Raw genomic sequence first — 16,721 nt, forward strand, 5'->3', positions numbered from 1 at the left:
TCTGACAGGAAATCACAACCAATCAAAATGTAGAGTTGTGGAGCCCAGCCCCAAATGAGAAATCTACTACAAAACTCCTACACTTAAGGCTCAGGGATCATTGTGGGAAAGGGGGCAGAAAGATTGAGACAGAGGAACAGGGAGTTTGCTTTGAGATTGTGTCTCCTAGAAATTTACACACATCAAGTCTCACCAACATGACTGCTTGAACATGAGCTGAACAAGGATGACACCAATAACCCTGCTAACATGAAGGCGAATCTTAACATGAGGCCTCAACCTTACACAAACCACTACAAACTACAGGCAACTAGGAATGCTGAGTAGGAGAAATGGTCTTCCCCAGGGACGAGATCACCAATTTGTTACCTGATACCAAACGGTCAGCCCTGAAAACATACACATGCAAGTAACATTAGACAGCTGAGCAGGGTATATATTTTATGTGTATTTCATGTATATAAGATGTATATGTATATACATACACACACATATAACAACAATTAAAGAAAAAAAGAATCCATGGACTTGAAAGAGAGCACGGTGGGTGGGAATATGTGAGGGTTCAGAAGGGAAAAAAGAAAGGAGAGGTCAGGCAGTGGTGGCGCACGATTCCAGCACTCAGCACTCGGGAGGCAGAGCCAGGTGGATCTCTGGGAGTTCAAGGTCAGCAGCAGACACCAAAACTACACAGAGAAGCCCTGTCTGGGGGGGGGGGGGGGGAGGAGAAATGATGTGATTATAATCTAAAAAAAAAAAAAAGAAAGAAAGAAAGAATAGCTTTGAAAGGATTCTTGCATAAGAGAAACACAAATTCACTTTTGTTTTAAAAGGTTTAGTCTGGAAGCTGTTCAAAACACAGCAAGTAGAAACAATCCTTGGTCAGTCTTAAATATATATACATATGGGCAATACTAATTGGACTCTACAGGTTGTATGTGTGTGTGTGTACAATAAGTATAAAGATCATTAATTTGAGAAGAGGCTGTTGGGGAATGACACTATAGATTTGCAACAGGAAGCTGGCGCGGTAAACATGATACACAGTACATTCATGTATGACGTTCTCAACCAGAGAAAAGAGAGCAGTATATAAGATCTGTAGAAAATCCCAACTGAAATAATGATCAGCAGAAAGAAAACCACATGCAAGAAATGGGGGAATCAGAGCACTGAGCCATGGGGAACTTACTTACATACTGAAGAATTCAGAAACAACTCCAAGAGTCAGGGACAGCTCAAGAGAGGACAGGAGAGCAGCCCAGTGTGACAGCGCCACTCCTACTCATTTCCACACCCCGCTTTCCAGCAGCAGTGGCAGTTACGTGGCTTCTGACAACCTGCACGGCTCACAAACCTGACAACAGTTGCTCTTTGGCCCCTTAACAGAAAGAACTGTCACATCTTGATCTGAAAGAAAAAGAGGGCAAGGGAACTAGCCAGTGTTGTACTGGTTAGTTTTTGTCAACATACACTAGATAGAGTCACCAAGGAAGAGGGAACCTCCACTGAAGAACTGCCTCCAACAGACTGGCCTGTGCGCATGCACATCTGGGAGTCACTTTCTTAATTACTGATTGATAAAGGAGGGTCCAGCCCCACTGTGAGTGGTGCCACTCATGCGCAGGTGGTCCCGAGTTATGTAAGAAAGCCTGATGAGCAGGACGTGGGAACGAAGACAGTACTTGATGTCTCCACTTCAGTTCCTGCCTCCAGGTTCTTGTCTTGACCTGCCTTTGCTTCCCTGGATGAAGGACTGGAAAGTTAAAATGAAATCACTCCTTTCCTCAAGTTGCTTTAGGTCAATGTTCTATCACAGCGTCAGTGTGAGGAAAATTGGTCATGGACTAAAACCTCCTCCAAAACTATGAGTCAAAGCAGACTTTTTCTTGTCACAGGTAGTTCTGTATAACAGAAAGGTGATGGATGGCTTACTTTTCTCCTTGCTGAAATAAAATACCTAGCAAAGGCAGCTTAAGGGCGGGTTATTTAGGCTCACAGTTTCAGTGTCAGTCATGACAGGGAAGTCCTGGTGCCAGGACGTCTAAGGCAGCTGGTCACACTGTTAGGTGCAGTTATAAAGCAGAAAGAGATCAACGCTGGCACTTACTTTATACTTACTTTCTCCTTTATACTGAGTACGGCCCCCAGCCCATGGGATGGTGCCCTAAACATTCAGGATGTTCCTTGTTCAGTTAAATCTTTCTGCAAACACCCTCATAAACATGTGATGATTATAATCCCATCATGTGATAATAAAAATTAGTTATCATAGGTGACCAAAAAATAATTTAAGGTCAAAAAGTTTTAGTGACTCTGTTGGTGTGATTTTCCTCCATCTGGCACAACAGTGGATCCTAGAGGCAGTTTGGTGTTCTTTTTTTTTTTTTTTTTAATGATTTGATTTATTTGTTTATTGTGTACACAGTGTTCTGCCTGCATACATGCCTGCACACCAGAAGAGGGGACCAGATCTCATCTCTATAGATGGTTGTGAGCCACCATGTGGTTGTTGGGACTTGAACTCAGGTCCTCTGGAAGACCAGCCAGTGCTCTTAACCTCTGAGCCATCTCTCTAGCCCCAGTTAGGTGTTCTTAAGTGTGGAGTTTTACCAGGAAAGAATTATGAAGCAGGAGGAGCCCAGATGTGCAAGAAAAGGGTTATAAATGGCTATAATAATGGACTCAGAGTGGGACTGAAGGGAAATAGAAAGCAAGGAGAAGTAATAGAGTACATCCAAGAAGTGAGGGATTTGGGGTAGTTGAGGAAGTAAACAAGCAAGGTAGGAGGTACAGTCGGAGCGAAGTGCCTGAGACTGAGATCATTAGTTCTGGGCAATGACAACGTCAAGGCACCACGCATTAGCAAGAGTGGCTACAGAAGCACAAAAACAGAAAGAATACTGAAGGAGAGGAGGGCAAATACTGTACAGACAACGTCTGAAAGGGCAGTTGAAACAGACCCTGTACCAGCCGGAATGTCAACAGGCCTACTGCTGCAAAGTTCTAGGGAGCTAACTCACGAAGCGCTGAGGGAGGCAGGGATGCAGGGATGACTACAAACGAGAGCTTAGTGTCCAGTTCAGCAGCTTGAGTGAGTGGAACTACAAAGGGGAAAAGTACAGCAATGAGGAGTATAGTGGTTAACGCCTCACGTTCATGTTCTAGAGCCTAACAAAGGCAGGAAGCTTTGAAACACAGCTCCCCTACATCTCCTCTGGGAAATTTTCAAACAACAACAAAAGTTCAGTCAGCAGAGGTGGTAGAAATGGGACTGGAGTTGACAAAGAGTAAGTAGAGGCCCAGGTACACAAGGACCCACACAATGCAGCAAAGGTAGAAAATGAGCAGGGCCTGACCCAGAGTAGGACACCCAGGTAAGGAGGATCAGCAAAAATACAGTGGCAGAGGTTTCAGAAGAAAGGAGAAGGCTGTAGCTGCCTCAAGGAAGGACATCCAGGTATGTGAGGACCTACAATGCATGTAAGAAGTAAGAAGCAGACAGGATGTGCCCAGGGTAGGGTACCCCAGCAAGCAGGGACTCGGAACATGCAGAGAAGGTGGTGGAAGTGGGAAGCAAGTTAGAGCTGACCTAGAGTAGGGCACCCAGACATGGAAAGCCACAGCATGCAGCAACAGAAGCAGAGCACAGCCAAGGGTATGCTGACACTGGAGAGTGACTATTACTGCTAACTCTCAGGAAAACCAGGGACAGCGCCCATAGCTCTGAGTGCCAATGCCACAGCAGAAGAAAAAAGTGGGGGAGGGGATAATCTAAACTACAAAAGGGGAAGTCAAGAAAAGAAGAAGGAAGGAAGAAAGGAAGGAAGGGAGGGAGGGATGGATGGAGGGAGAGAGGGAGGAAGAAAGGAAGGGAAAGAGGAAGGAAGGAAGGAAGGAAATGTTCAAAAACTCAGACATGGGGCTGGTGAGGTGGCTCAGAGGTTAAGAGCAGTGGCTGCTCTTCCAGAGGTCCTGAGTTCAATTCCCAGCAACCACATGGTGGCTCACAACCATCTATAATGAGATCTGGTGCCCTCTTCTGGCCTGCAGGCAATATGCAGGAGGAATATTGTATAGATAATAAATAAATCAATCTTAAAAAAAAAACCTCAGACATGAGTGCACCCCAAGAAAATAAAAACAATAAAATGAGGAAATTAATTCAAGACATGAAAACAGACTCAATAAAGAGAAAACTGATGAGGAAAAGCCAAACAGAAATGATGCTGAAAAGAAAAAGAAAAAACAATGCAATAAGACAAATGAAAAGCCCAGTGGCAGACTTCATCAGCAGTGCAGGCAATGCGGATAAAGAGTATCAGAGCTTGAAGACAATGGAAAGGAACTGGATCATTCAGCAAGTCAACGGGGAAAAGGAACAAGAGAGCTTTGGGCCACCATGAAAAGACCAAACCTATGAATTATGGAGATAGAAGAATTCCCAAATAAAGCATTTACAAGATAATTTCCCATTCCAGAGCCATCAGTATTCATCCAGATATATAAGAGGTCTACCAGAATGCCAAATGGAAAAGACCAGAAAAGAAACTCTCCGTGCACATTACAGTTAAAAGCGCAAAAATAGAATAAAGAGTGTTTTTCTTAGTTAACTTCAGCTGTCGACTAGTGTCATCTGAGGGAGTCCCATGTCTGTGACTGATTAAATATTGTCTTGAGAGGCCCCTAAGAGGGACGTTCATGGATCGCCCTAGGAAGGAGAAAGAGATAAGATCTCCTGGGAAACTGGGGGGAGGGGGGATGAGAACATGAAGGAACTGGATGGCCGACTGGGAAGGGACAGAAGGAGAGCAAGGAAAGAGGTATTTTGATAGAAGAAGCCATTATGGGGTTAGGGAGAAAACTGGTGCCAGGGAAATTCCCAAGAATCCACAAGGATGACCCCAGCTAAGACTCCAAGCAATAGTGGAGAGGGTGCCTGAACTGGCCATCTCCTGGAATTCGATTGCTGACTACCCTAACTGTCATGATCAAACCTTCATCCAGTAACTGATGGAAGTAGATTCAGAGATTCACAGCCAAGCACTGGGCTGAGCTCCTCCAGTACAGTTGAAGAGAGGGAAGAGGGATTACATGAACAATGGGGCTCAAGATCATGACGGGGGAACCCACAGAGACAGCTGACCCAAGCTAGTGGGAGCTCACAGACCCTGGACTGACAGCTGGGGAACCTGCACTGGACTGAACTAAGCCCTCTGAATGTGGGTGACAGTTGTGTGGCTTGGGCAGTTTGTGGGGCCCCCGGCATCGGGACCAGGATTTATCCCTAGTGTGTGAACTGGCTTTGTGGAGCCTATTCCCTATGGAGGAACACCTTGCTCAACCTCGATGCAGGGGGGAGGGGCTTGGTCCTGCCTCAACTTGAAATGCCAGACTTTGTTGACTCTCCAGGGGAGGGAGGCCTTACCCTCTCTGAGAAGTGGATGGGGGGGGGGGGGGGCGATGTGGGGAGTGAACAGGAATGGGGAGAGAACTGTGGTTGATATGTAAAATGAAAAAAAATTTTAATTAAAAAAAGTATTGTCTTGATTGATGACTAATGTGGGGGGCCCAGCCCACTGTGGGTAGTACCTTGCCCTAGGTAGGTGGTTCTGGCCTGTATAAGAAAACTAGCTGAGCATGAACCAATGAGCAAATCTAAATGTGAGCCAGCAAACAGTGTTCCTACAGGTTCCCACCCTGACTTGCTTCAATGATGCACTGTGACTTGCAAGTGTAAGCCAACTAAATCCATTCCTCCCCCAAGTTCCTTTTGGTCAGCATGCTTAATTACAGCAACCATGTAAACCAAGCCTAACAGTGGGTGATTTGATACACAAATTTTAAGTGGCTTATATTTATATCCTGAATTCTGAAAGACAAAAAATTGTAAGTCCATAGTTTTATACTCAGTAAACTGCCTATCCTAATTGAAGAAAAGATTAAAAATTTACAGGATTACAACAAACTAATGGAATTTATGACCAATCAGTCAAATAAAAGGAGGATAACGGGAAGAATACTGCAGAGAACATATCTAAAAGGTCACAGGGAAAAATAAAATACCACACCAACAAATCAAGAGATTCAGAAAAACAGTACAAAAGTAAACAAAATGATAGCAACCAATACACACCTTTCAATAGGAACTATAAAGAGTAGTGGTCTCCTTCCCCAACAAAAGACATAGACTAGCAAACTGAATTTTAGAAAACCAGATCCATCTTTTTGTTTTCTCTCGCTGGATTTCTTACACATCTCAGAACCTCCAGCCAGGGATGGCACTGCCAACAGTGGGTTGGGTCTTCTCGCATCATCGAACAATCAAGACAATCCTCACAGACATGGCCACAGACCAATCTGATCTAGGCAGTCTACCCATTGAGACTGCACAGATGACTCTGAACTACAAGTTGACGGCTTAAACTAAATAAGCCACCTGTGAGGAATGTTTCTCATCTATACATTCAGTACTACCTTAGTAACACTATCCCTCAATAAAACATCTTTCTATTTGAATTTTCAAAATTATTCAAGCAATTCTTGCTAATATACATGCAATCACACAAACATATCACTGCACATGTTCATCTGTCTATGAAGAAACAATTGTAGGGAACTCACAAAATATTTAAGTATCGATGAATAGATTCTACACTTATTTCACAATGTATCACCACTTTCTATATATAACTAACTAGAAGAAGGTTTTCTCATAGTCTCCATAAATATGGCCAACACAACGGGTAAAATAAACTGGGAATCCTAGTTCTTGTTTTTTTTTTCTTTTGTTTTTTGTTGTTGTTGTTGTTTTGTTTTGTTTTTCAAGCCAGGTTCCTCTGTGTAGCAGTTCTGGCTGCCCTGGAATTCAATTTGTAGACCAGGCTAGCCTCAAACTCACTGAGATCCTCCTACCTCTTTCTCCCAAGTGCTGGGATTAAAAGAGTGCACCATCACCACCCGGCTTTTGTTTCTTGAGATAATGTCTCTCTACCTAATCCAGGCCAGTCTTGAAGTCACTATGTAGGTAGGCTAACCTTGAATTTATGATCCTCCTGCCTCATCCTCACACACACTCCATGGCCCCATCCCACCCCAAGTGCTTATTGGTATGTATCACCATAAACTTAATCTGGGTTCCTTATCATTAGCATATATAATTTGTATAAAATAATGGTTTTCAATATGACATTTCGAACTTGTGCACAATATTCGTTGATGCTATTTACTAGCCCCCCTTTTCAGCCTCCCTTGACCCTCTATTGGTCCTTCTGCCCCCAAAACAGAGAAATAGGGAATAGTCTCCCAATCTGCATTTCAGTTTCAGCCTATGTTCTGCTGAAGCTAAAACCTGACCTGATAATTAAGAGGAGGAAGTACAGAAGTCGGAGGAGATACCTTCCTTTCTCCTACCTCATCTTCGGTGAGCCCTTAGCCTTACGACACTGGAGAGGCTGGAGAGCCCACCATACTTACACTTCCCAGATTCAATCAACTAAATGAAAACCAATGTAAAAAACAGCCAGTAACACTATGACCGTTGCTCCTCAAGAGAACATGCATCCTCACAGCAGAAGTTCACCTACAAATGCTATTTCTACTAATTGCAAATAATAATTCCTATGTTTTCAGCTTTCTATGAAAGTATATGAGCCATAATATAAACCTCTTCCTACATGAAGAATAAACAGACTTACAATATGGTAAAGCTCCATTTTCGTGTAGACACCAAATAATTCACCCCCAGTAGACATCATGGCAAATATGGTGATAGATGAGAATGCAGTAGTGTGTCCAATGTATAATGTTTCCAGAAAAAAAGACCTTGTGTTAATGAGCAGACATCTAACAAGACATCAAGGTTTCATCATGCTGAAGAATTAGATGGCACTGGTAAATCACTAAAGGGTGATACTTTTCATGCAAGGGTGCTTTTACTGGATGGCCATAGCTAAAGAATCAACTTCACATGGAAATTGTAGCATTTACCTATTTTGTATTATTTTTATTTTAGGCTATTGAAGTTCTACAACTAAAATAAAGCACAGAGAAATAATAAGAGCCACTAGTTTCAGGTAAGTAGAAGTTATTTGGGGAATGTTTATTGAAGTAATATTGCTTGTGATTAAGAATCCTGCGAAAATACCACCAATGGCAAAACATTTAATAGTTAATTAAGATGATTATTTTCACTAATATTGGATAAGGGCAAACGTGGAGTTTTCTTAAAGTAGCAACTGGATGCAGCTGTTAGGGAAGTAGAAATAGAGAAGCCATTCTACCCCATGCAGCATCTGGGAGACTCCATGAACAGTCCCTAAAACGATGGGAACAAAGGTAAGATTACAAGAGATTGGTATTATGAAAACAGGATGACCATCCGGAAAACCACGACTCACTATCCAGCATCAAGTAAGATAAGTTATGCAAAAGTTATTGGAAACGCACAAAACATAGGATCCGTCATGCGTTCTTTTAATTACAAGGAAAGGGAAAAAGCAAAACAGAACCGCCAAACAAATACCGTAAAACTGCAAGTTTTGGAAAAGCTAGGGAAGCCGACTTCCCGGTTAGCAGCCATGTACGTGTACACAACTGCCCAAAACTAGGCGGATTACAAGGCCTGCTCAAAAAAAAAAAAACAAAAACAAAAACAAAAAAAAACCGTTACAAAGTGATAAACACCTGGATTTAATGTATACCCCTCACGTCGGCCAGGAGCGGGAAGCCTGGCCGAGCTAAGTTCCCCCAACATCCAGTCGCTCAGCAGAGCTCTTCAGCCCTCGCCCTGGGGCAGCAGGAAGCCCATTCTCCACGCCACGCGGGAGTCCCGAAACCGCACGGTCACAATCCCGCTGGCCCAGAGGCGACCGGGCAGGGCAGAGCAGGGCGGGGCGGGGCGGGGGACTCAGAGAGTTCCGCCGGGAGCGGGGAACACACAAGGGCGCGGGCTCACCAGCTGCCGCACCTCGTCCAAAGAGGCCATAGCCCCGGTGAGATGTCGCGGAACGGTGGTCTCAGGCCGGACCCAAACGCACGTCCCGGGCGGCTGCGGAGAGAGACCCGCTGGGCGTAACAAGCGGGGGCACGGGGCGGGCCGGGCGGGCCGCAGCCGTTAATGGGCGGGGCGGCCTCTGCCGAGAGGCTGGGGCGGGGCCAGGGCCGGTGGCTGCGGGAACGTGCCAGGGACGGCGCGGAGTTTCCCCGCGCTCCGGGCGAGCCTCTCCCGGCTGTGCTCCCCGGGACGTTTTAGACGAAAAGCTAGGGAGCAGGGACGTGGGAGGTGACCAAGAAGCATGGGACGTAAAGAAAACGTTAAGCACCGCAACGCCCCGCTCAGGCGGAAACAGTGATTGCAGGCCCGCGCGGAGCCCGGAAGTGGGCGTGGCCTCGGGCCGCAGACTGCCGCAGAGATTGAGGTCCCAACGGAAGTGGGCGTGGTGGGGCGTGTCGACAGGGACACTGCCCCAGCGAGGCGGTGTCTGCGCTCGCGGGAGTCAGAGTCTATGAAACTGGCATCGCGTGCGTCCTGTGGCTCGCCAGGTGCTCCGGGCGCGCGGCTATGGTGTCGGGCTGAGCCGTCCCGGGGGCAGAGGAGCCGAGCTGCGGGATGGAGGGGCCGCTAGAGCCGAGCTCCGAGACGATCCTGCGCTTTCTCGCCGAGCGCGGGGGCCGGGCCCGGCACTCGGAATTGGTGCAACACTTCAGGGACGCCCTGGGCGGCCAGCGCGAGCAGCGCACCCGCGCCCGCGAACACTTCAAAGAACTGGTCAACGCGGTGGCCACCGTGCGCACCGACCCGGCGGATGGCACCAAGTATGTGCATCTCAAGAAGAGGTTCTGGACGGCGGGGTCCCCTCCGCTGGAGGCCTCGCTGCCCCGGGACCCACCGCGTATCGAGGTGACTGAGGAGCCTCAAGTCCCGGACCTTCCAGCCGAGCCCTGCCAGGGCAGCCAGCTCCAGGACCGGGCAGATCCACCGTTGTCTCTCGGGCTGGGTGGCGAAGTGAGCGACGACCAGGAGCCTCTGACCCCTGCTCCAAGTGGGGCCCAGGGTAAGAACTCGCCGCAGGAGGGCCAGGCCGAGTCCTGGGCTTCAGTCCCCGGCCCCAGCGAGAACCTGAAACTCCCAGCACAGGGCGGTGAGGAGGTTGAAGGGGCCAGCTCCCCTGGTGGGCCCAATACGCCGAGATCGGCTCGTCAGAACTTTCGGGACCTGGTGATGGGCAGCTCCCCTCAACTCAAGAGGAGCGTGGGCCCTGGGGACGGTAGCTCTGGGAGCATCTCCGGAGGGGGTCGCGGCCGAGGAGGGGGCGACTCGGATAGCGCGTCCTTGGCTTCGTCCTCCGCCGAAGAGGAGAGCAGCGGTGGGGGCGCGGTTACGCTGGATCCCCTGGAGCACGCCTGGATGCTCTCAGCTTCCGAGGGCAAGTGGGACAGCCTGGAAGGGCTGCTCACTTGTGAGCCTGGCCTGCTATCGAAGCGAGACTTCATCACCGGCTTCACCTGCCTCCACTGGGCCGCCAAGCACGGCAGGCAGGAGGTCCTGGCTATGTTGGTCAACTTCGCCAGCAAACACCAGCTGCCGGTGAACATCAATGCCAGGTCGAGCGGAGGCTACACCGCCCTGCATTTGGCGGCCATGCATGGGCATGTAGAGGTGGTGAAGTTACTAGTGGGGGCCTACGACGCCGATGTGGACATCAGGGACTACAGCGGGAGAAAGGCCTCCCAGTACCTGAGTGAGAGCATCGCAGAGGAGATCAAGAACCTGGTGGGAGCCATGGACGAAGATGACGGGGACAGTACCACCGGCCGCGGGAGCGGGCGCTGGAGACTTTCGAAGGTGCTCCCGTCACACCTCATCACTTACAAACTCTCGCAGGGCATGGAAGATGGAACCGAGCATCACCATCACCATCACGTCGCTGAAGGGTGGCCAGGAAGCAAAGCAAAAGATTCAGGTCGCAAAGCCTTGGGCAGCTCCAGTGGACGGATAAAACCACGACTCAACAAAATCCGATTCCGAACCCAGATCATTCACACCACGCCCTCATTCAAGGATACCGAACAGCCCCTGGAGGAAGGGGAAGAGGAAGAAGAGGAAAGGTCTCTTAAAGGCTACTCATCTTCCTTCAAACTGAGACCGAAGTCCAATGTATTTGGGTAAAAAAATAATCCGTGCTAGAAATGCTAAGGTTTAGTTGTCTTCGAGGTAGAATAATACTGGCAGTGGATAAGAAAGTGGAACCGGAAAAGACAGGATAAAATTACGAATTTTAGCTTGTAGGCTTGGGGTGGATCCGTAGTAATACTTTCAGGATAGCCATTCTGGGGCAAGAGAATGTCTGAAATGATTCATAATACATTGATTTGTACCTCTTCCCCCACCCCACCCTTGTCACGGGGAACGTGTGAGAACTGGAATTGATTGATGACTAAGAGCTGCTTTGCTTTAACCATTCCTAGATACCATGCACAGTGAGGACTGTCACCCTTTCAAGTCTGTTTTTCCAAGTCACACTTAGGACGTTAGAAAATGCAAACTATATGCGAATGTAAACTGAACCTGGTAATAATGTTTGTAAGTGAAAAACCCCAGGCTGCCCTGATTCTTTACTTGCACTTGCCCCTTAAGGTGCTAAAGAAGGTCCAGGTCAGAGTTGAAATATGAAACTACAAATGAGGATTATGTGGGAATCCTGTTGGTATCTTACTTATATTGTAAGCAGCAGTTCCCATTTTTCAAAAGCAATTTCAGTTTTAATCACTGAGCTAAAGAAATAAGCAGCATTTGCATTTGAGTTACTGTACTCTGGTTTGTGCCTGTATAGCACTATGCAGTGTACGGTCCATTATTAACCACAGATTGTTATTTAAATAGAACACTTAGCAGCCTATGGTACTGTTTCTAATGTGTGTCTTGTTGATCACTACCTTGTTTTGCTACTCTGAAATTCCCACCTTTCTGGGTTTGTACTCTGGTGATTCTTTCTGATGAAACTTACGGTACTTAGACTGATTTACATGTTACTTAACAAATCTTTTCTTGTTTAGAAAATAGCAGAAATCAGTATAAGTATTAATAAGCCTATGCTTCTGTGAAGTAGTTATTAAATCAACGTAATATTAAATCAACGTAATATGGTTCTCATATAAGAGATACTTAATTTTATTAATACATCCACAGTCTGTATGCTTCATAGCAACATTTTACAAATGTTCAAAATCTTTCACTTTTCTTACATTTCTTCATATCTACTCAAAGAGCTGTCTGTGGTGTAGTTACTGAAAAGCTAGATGGTTTGCCCATTTAAAATGGGCAGATTTATTATACTTTATAAAAGGAAAGAGAAGTGGAACCATTTCTGTATTTCAATGCTGCTAGCTATTGCATTTCCTTATATATAAATGGAAAAATACTGTTCCTTCAAATTAAAGACTTTTATAACTGTGATCCTTAATTACATTCCATTCATTTGTGTTAGAGTGAATGGCTGTATAATCACTTTAAAATTTAACTCACAAACGTGTTAAATCTTGTAACAGGATTAGAAACTTCTGTAGGAGACTGATCTGATTTGACCAAATCCTCTCTTTGTCTTTTTGGTCTGATTGCTGAAACCTAAGTTGTTAGAGCCTACAAGATAGAGGTGGGATTGAACAGCCAAGGCCCACGGATTGAGGAGACTCTGTTGTACAGAACTACAACATTTTGTTAACTTTCCCAAGTGATAGAAGTTTCTACAGATTTGTCACATCTCTCTCAAGATAGCAGTTAAAATTGTTTAAATATATGAAATACATTAGCTGTGACTAAGGGGATGATGACTTGGTGGGTATGAGCACTTGTTCTGTAAGCACGAGGACCTGTGTTTGAATCCCCAGCACCCATATAAAAGGCTAAGCATCGTTGAGGATGCCTGTCACCCAGCATTGGGAGGTGAAACAGGCAGATCTCCAGAGCCCAGGGGCCAGCCAGTCTATTTGAAACTGTGACTTCTAGTTCAGGGAGAGACTGTCTCAAGGCTAGAAGGAAGGCATAGAGGAAATCACCTGACATTCTACTCAGGCCTCAGAATAAGCACACACGGGTGCTCCCAAACATTCTCGTGCCTGCACTACACACACGCGCACACACACACACACACACACACACACACACACACACACACACACACACACATACACATAAGTTGTTATCCACTTATGTGCCTTTATCTTTCTTTTAGGATTTAAGAAGTAGATTGTGTACATTGATAAGCACTTTTTCTGTATATGAGTGAAAAGCCAGTGTAAAAAACAATCATGTGTTCCATGTATAGACATTAACTATATCTAGTGCAGAATAAGCTTACAATTCCCATCAAGGACTTAAATTCCATTTAAGATAAGGCAACTATACAAGTAGATGTTTCAGAACCACATAAAGGTTCTAGTAAACAGTCATTTTTAACCCTTATGTTAGTAATTAATTGACTAAAATCTATAATTTTCTAGATTTGTAGATACCGAGTAAATACATCATTTAACTTTCTCTTTACACTAAAGGTTTAAAACTCTGATGAAACATTTAAATTGAGTCATTCCTGGGCTGACCAGACAGCTAGGCAGATAAAAGTGATTGTCTTAGAAGCCTGAAGAACTGAGTTTGACCCTAGAACCCACAGTGGAAGGGGAGAGCTAACTCCTGAGAGTTGTCCTGTGACCTCCATATGTGTGCTGTGGCATATGCATTCCCATACTCACATGCATATACACACAAATGCAAAATTAATAAATTCAAATTTTAAAAACAAAAAAGAGGAAGTTCTAGCATTCCTTGTCATAATGCACTTTGTACAGTAAGTGTAACATTTCAAGCTACTTAACTCCATTCCTCTTATTTTTCAATTTCCAAATCAAGAGTAGAAGAAATGATTTGTATAATTTGATAATCATGAGGTTGTAGCTCCCAATAGTGGCAATACATGAAATGCAGGCATCAGTTAACAAGAGACTGTAGTTTAAATACGAGTTTGTTCACGTGTTCTCCAGGTACGTACGTTGTAACTATGAATGTCAGTTTGCCTTTATGGCATGTAAAATGCAGCTACTGTGGTACTGGTTTATTCACACCTGAAATATTGGAATATTATGTTTGTCTCTTGCTTTTTAAGTAAGTCAAAGTTTGTGAATTTAAGAATCGGTAAATTTTGTCAAAATAAAATGTTCATGGTAGAAATCGAATTGTCTTACGTTTCTGTAGTCATTTAGCTACTTTACATGTGCATTGTTTTATGGTTTGCAAAATGCTTTTCAAAGTTTCAATTTTTTCATTCTTTTCCTACTCGCTGAGGATATGGGCTACAGTGTCCTTAATTATAAGTAGAAAATGAAGGTTCAGGGCCTCGAGTGTCTTCCTTGCTGAAACTTTGTCTTTCCTGTACATGAAATTGTCACTTTTTTTTTTTTTTTTTTTTTTGAAAAACTGCTATAGTTTGGCAGCAGTGATGAATGAGTCTCTTTGAACAAAGAACAGGACCTCTACCTCTTCCTTAAAAAAAGAAGAAACCTAGAGGCTCAGAAATGGCTCCATCAGCACAGTGCATGTGCAGGCATAGATAGAGGCTATCCTAATCAAGGTAATCCCTCACAGGCATGCCGCACTGCTTGTGTCCTGGGTGGGTCTAGATCCTGTCAAGTGAATTAATGTTAAAGATCATGAGGTGAATCTCAAAATTAAATACTTTAGTAATTTGCTGGAAACCAGGGTTCTTTTAAATTATGCCAATTGTAGGAAATGTATAAAACCAGAGATCATGTTAATCTAAATAAGATATACTTCTTGAGAAGTGTTTCATGTTTTCACTTATGCAGAATCTAAATTATGTATATATATACAGTTATGTGCATATATGTGTGTATATATATTTCTAATATATATATACACATGCCCATGGAAGCAGAAGGGAAATTATTAGAAGAAAGGGAACTAAGGAAGGGAGAGGGAACAAGAGAGGGTCATGGGTGAATATAAGCCAAGTGTACATTAACACTTGCAAAAATGTCATAATGGCACCTGTTAGTTTATGTGTTCATTAAAAAAAATAAGAAGGGGCTTTGGACCAAGAGATGGTGTAGCAGTGAAGAGTGCTTGCTGCTCTTCCAGAGGACTCCTTAAGTTCAGTTCCCAACACATCTGGCAGCTCACAGCTGTCTATAACTCCAGCTACCAGGGGATCCACCGCCCTGTACTGGCCTCTCAGTGTACCCATACACACACATGTGCACATACACTTTTTAAAAGGAATGGAAACAACCACAAAGCAGTCCTTGGTGACAAATCGTTATAAGATACCTGATGTTGGTGGGTTGGATGAAGATTCCACATGAACTTGTTTTTCAAGATACAGTGGTGGGATTGTTTCTACGCCGTTTCATCTTTCATGCTGCCATACACTTTTCCCTGGATCATCTGTCTAAATGTCATTTCCATCTCAAGCAGGGGCTTTCCTCTTCTGTTTATCAGTTTCCTACTTTTCCACGTTAATGTAGTGTTGAGGAATGCGTGGCAAGGACCTCACACTAGCTTAGTGCCTTTCACGTAAAGTAAGTTGTGCTTCATGCTGTGTAAGTAGCTCTTTAAATGGAAGCATTTACCACTTCACAGCATTAACCGCATGGTTATTCAATAACAGACATGCTAAGAGAAGAAGTATTTTTTCATGCAATACAGCTCTTAAATGCCAGCCAACCACCTCATCTGCTGCCCAACCAAAAGAACAGTCATTTATTCCAACCCTGGAGGTAAAAACAGCTTTATTAGGATTTTTCTATGTGAGCAATTTAAAAGATTCAACGACTAAGTTCAATTATTAAAAAAAAAAAAAAAAATGTGCCTTATAGGATGACTCAGTTGCATACTCTTGGCACAATAGGCTAGTTAGCCTTTTTTATTACTCTTAAGTACAGTTGAGTGTGGAAATAGCTACTGATGATGTGGGAACCCACCCCCCAAAAATGGGATAGGAAAATGAAGCTTAGTGTATCATAGAGAACTTTGGGGAAGAGGGCATTTTTTGTTTATTTTTTCACAATACGTACATATATTTCATATATACATACAAACATACATATCCGTATGTGTCTTTGATTACATTGCTTCTCATAGTAAAATTTCTAATAGTCATTTTAAACATGGCAATGGGTTACCTCAAGACACAACACTCACATCTTCGAAGATAACAAGCCAGGGACTAGAGAGATGGCTCAGCAGTTAAGAGCACTTGCTGCTCTTCCGGGGGACCCAGCTTCAATTCCCGGCACCCACATGGTGACTCACAACCACCTGTATGTTGAGTGCCAGAAGATCCAGTGCCCTCCTCTGACCTCTGTGGGTACCAGTCACACATACATACATGCAAGTAAATACTCACACACATAAAAATAAGCAAATCTTAAAAAAAGAAAAGAAAAGAAAAGAACAAGCCAGAGCCCTGAAAAGTAACAATCATTTTATTTGTCTGATTGTTTGGTTTTGGTTTTTCGAGACATGGTTTCTCTGTGTAACAACAGTCCTGGCTATCCTGGACCTCACTTTGTAGCCCAGGCTGGCCACGAACTCCAGAGATCACCTCCCTCTGCCCCGAGTGCTGGGATTAAAGGTGTGTACCAACACCGCCTGGCAAAATTAATCATTTAAAGCATGCTTTTCTTGACTTTTTTATTTTCTAGTCAAG

General features: G+C 44.5%; 2 protein-coding genes across 4 annotated transcripts in view; one reads left to right on the forward strand and one right to left on the reverse strand.

Annotated features, from left to right (window-relative positions):
- Positions 1-9,343, reverse strand: part of Septin10 (septin 10) — a 59,671-nt gene extending 50,328 nt beyond the window's left edge. Inside the window, exon 1 of one of the 3 annotated variants that reach the window (XM_036167295.1) lies at positions 8,957-9,343. In XM_036167295.1, the coding sequence (XP_036023188.1) occupies positions 8,957-8,986 (30 nt within the window). In that variant the 5' untranslated portion in view covers positions 8,987-9,343. Of the gene's footprint in view, positions 1-1,192; positions 1,257-8,956 lie in introns of those variants that run through there. The other 2 variants (XM_036167296.1, XM_036167297.1) reach the window with 2 other exon arrangements.
- Positions 9,170-13,166, forward strand: Sowahc (sosondowah ankyrin repeat domain family member C). Its single transcript, XM_036167294.1, has one exon. The coding sequence runs from the start codon at positions 9,611-9,613 to the stop codon at positions 11,168-11,170; it is 1,560 nt and encodes a 519-aa protein (XP_036023187.1). The 5' UTR covers positions 9,170-9,610; the 3' UTR covers positions 11,171-13,166.
- Positions 13,167-16,721: the final 3,555 nt, after the last annotated feature.

The sequence above is a fragment of the Onychomys torridus genome, chromosome 18 (assembly GCF_903995425.1).
Source record: "Onychomys torridus chromosome 18, mOncTor1.1, whole genome shotgun sequence".
Taxonomy (NCBI): Eukaryota; Metazoa; Chordata; class Mammalia; order Rodentia; family Cricetidae; genus Onychomys; species Onychomys torridus.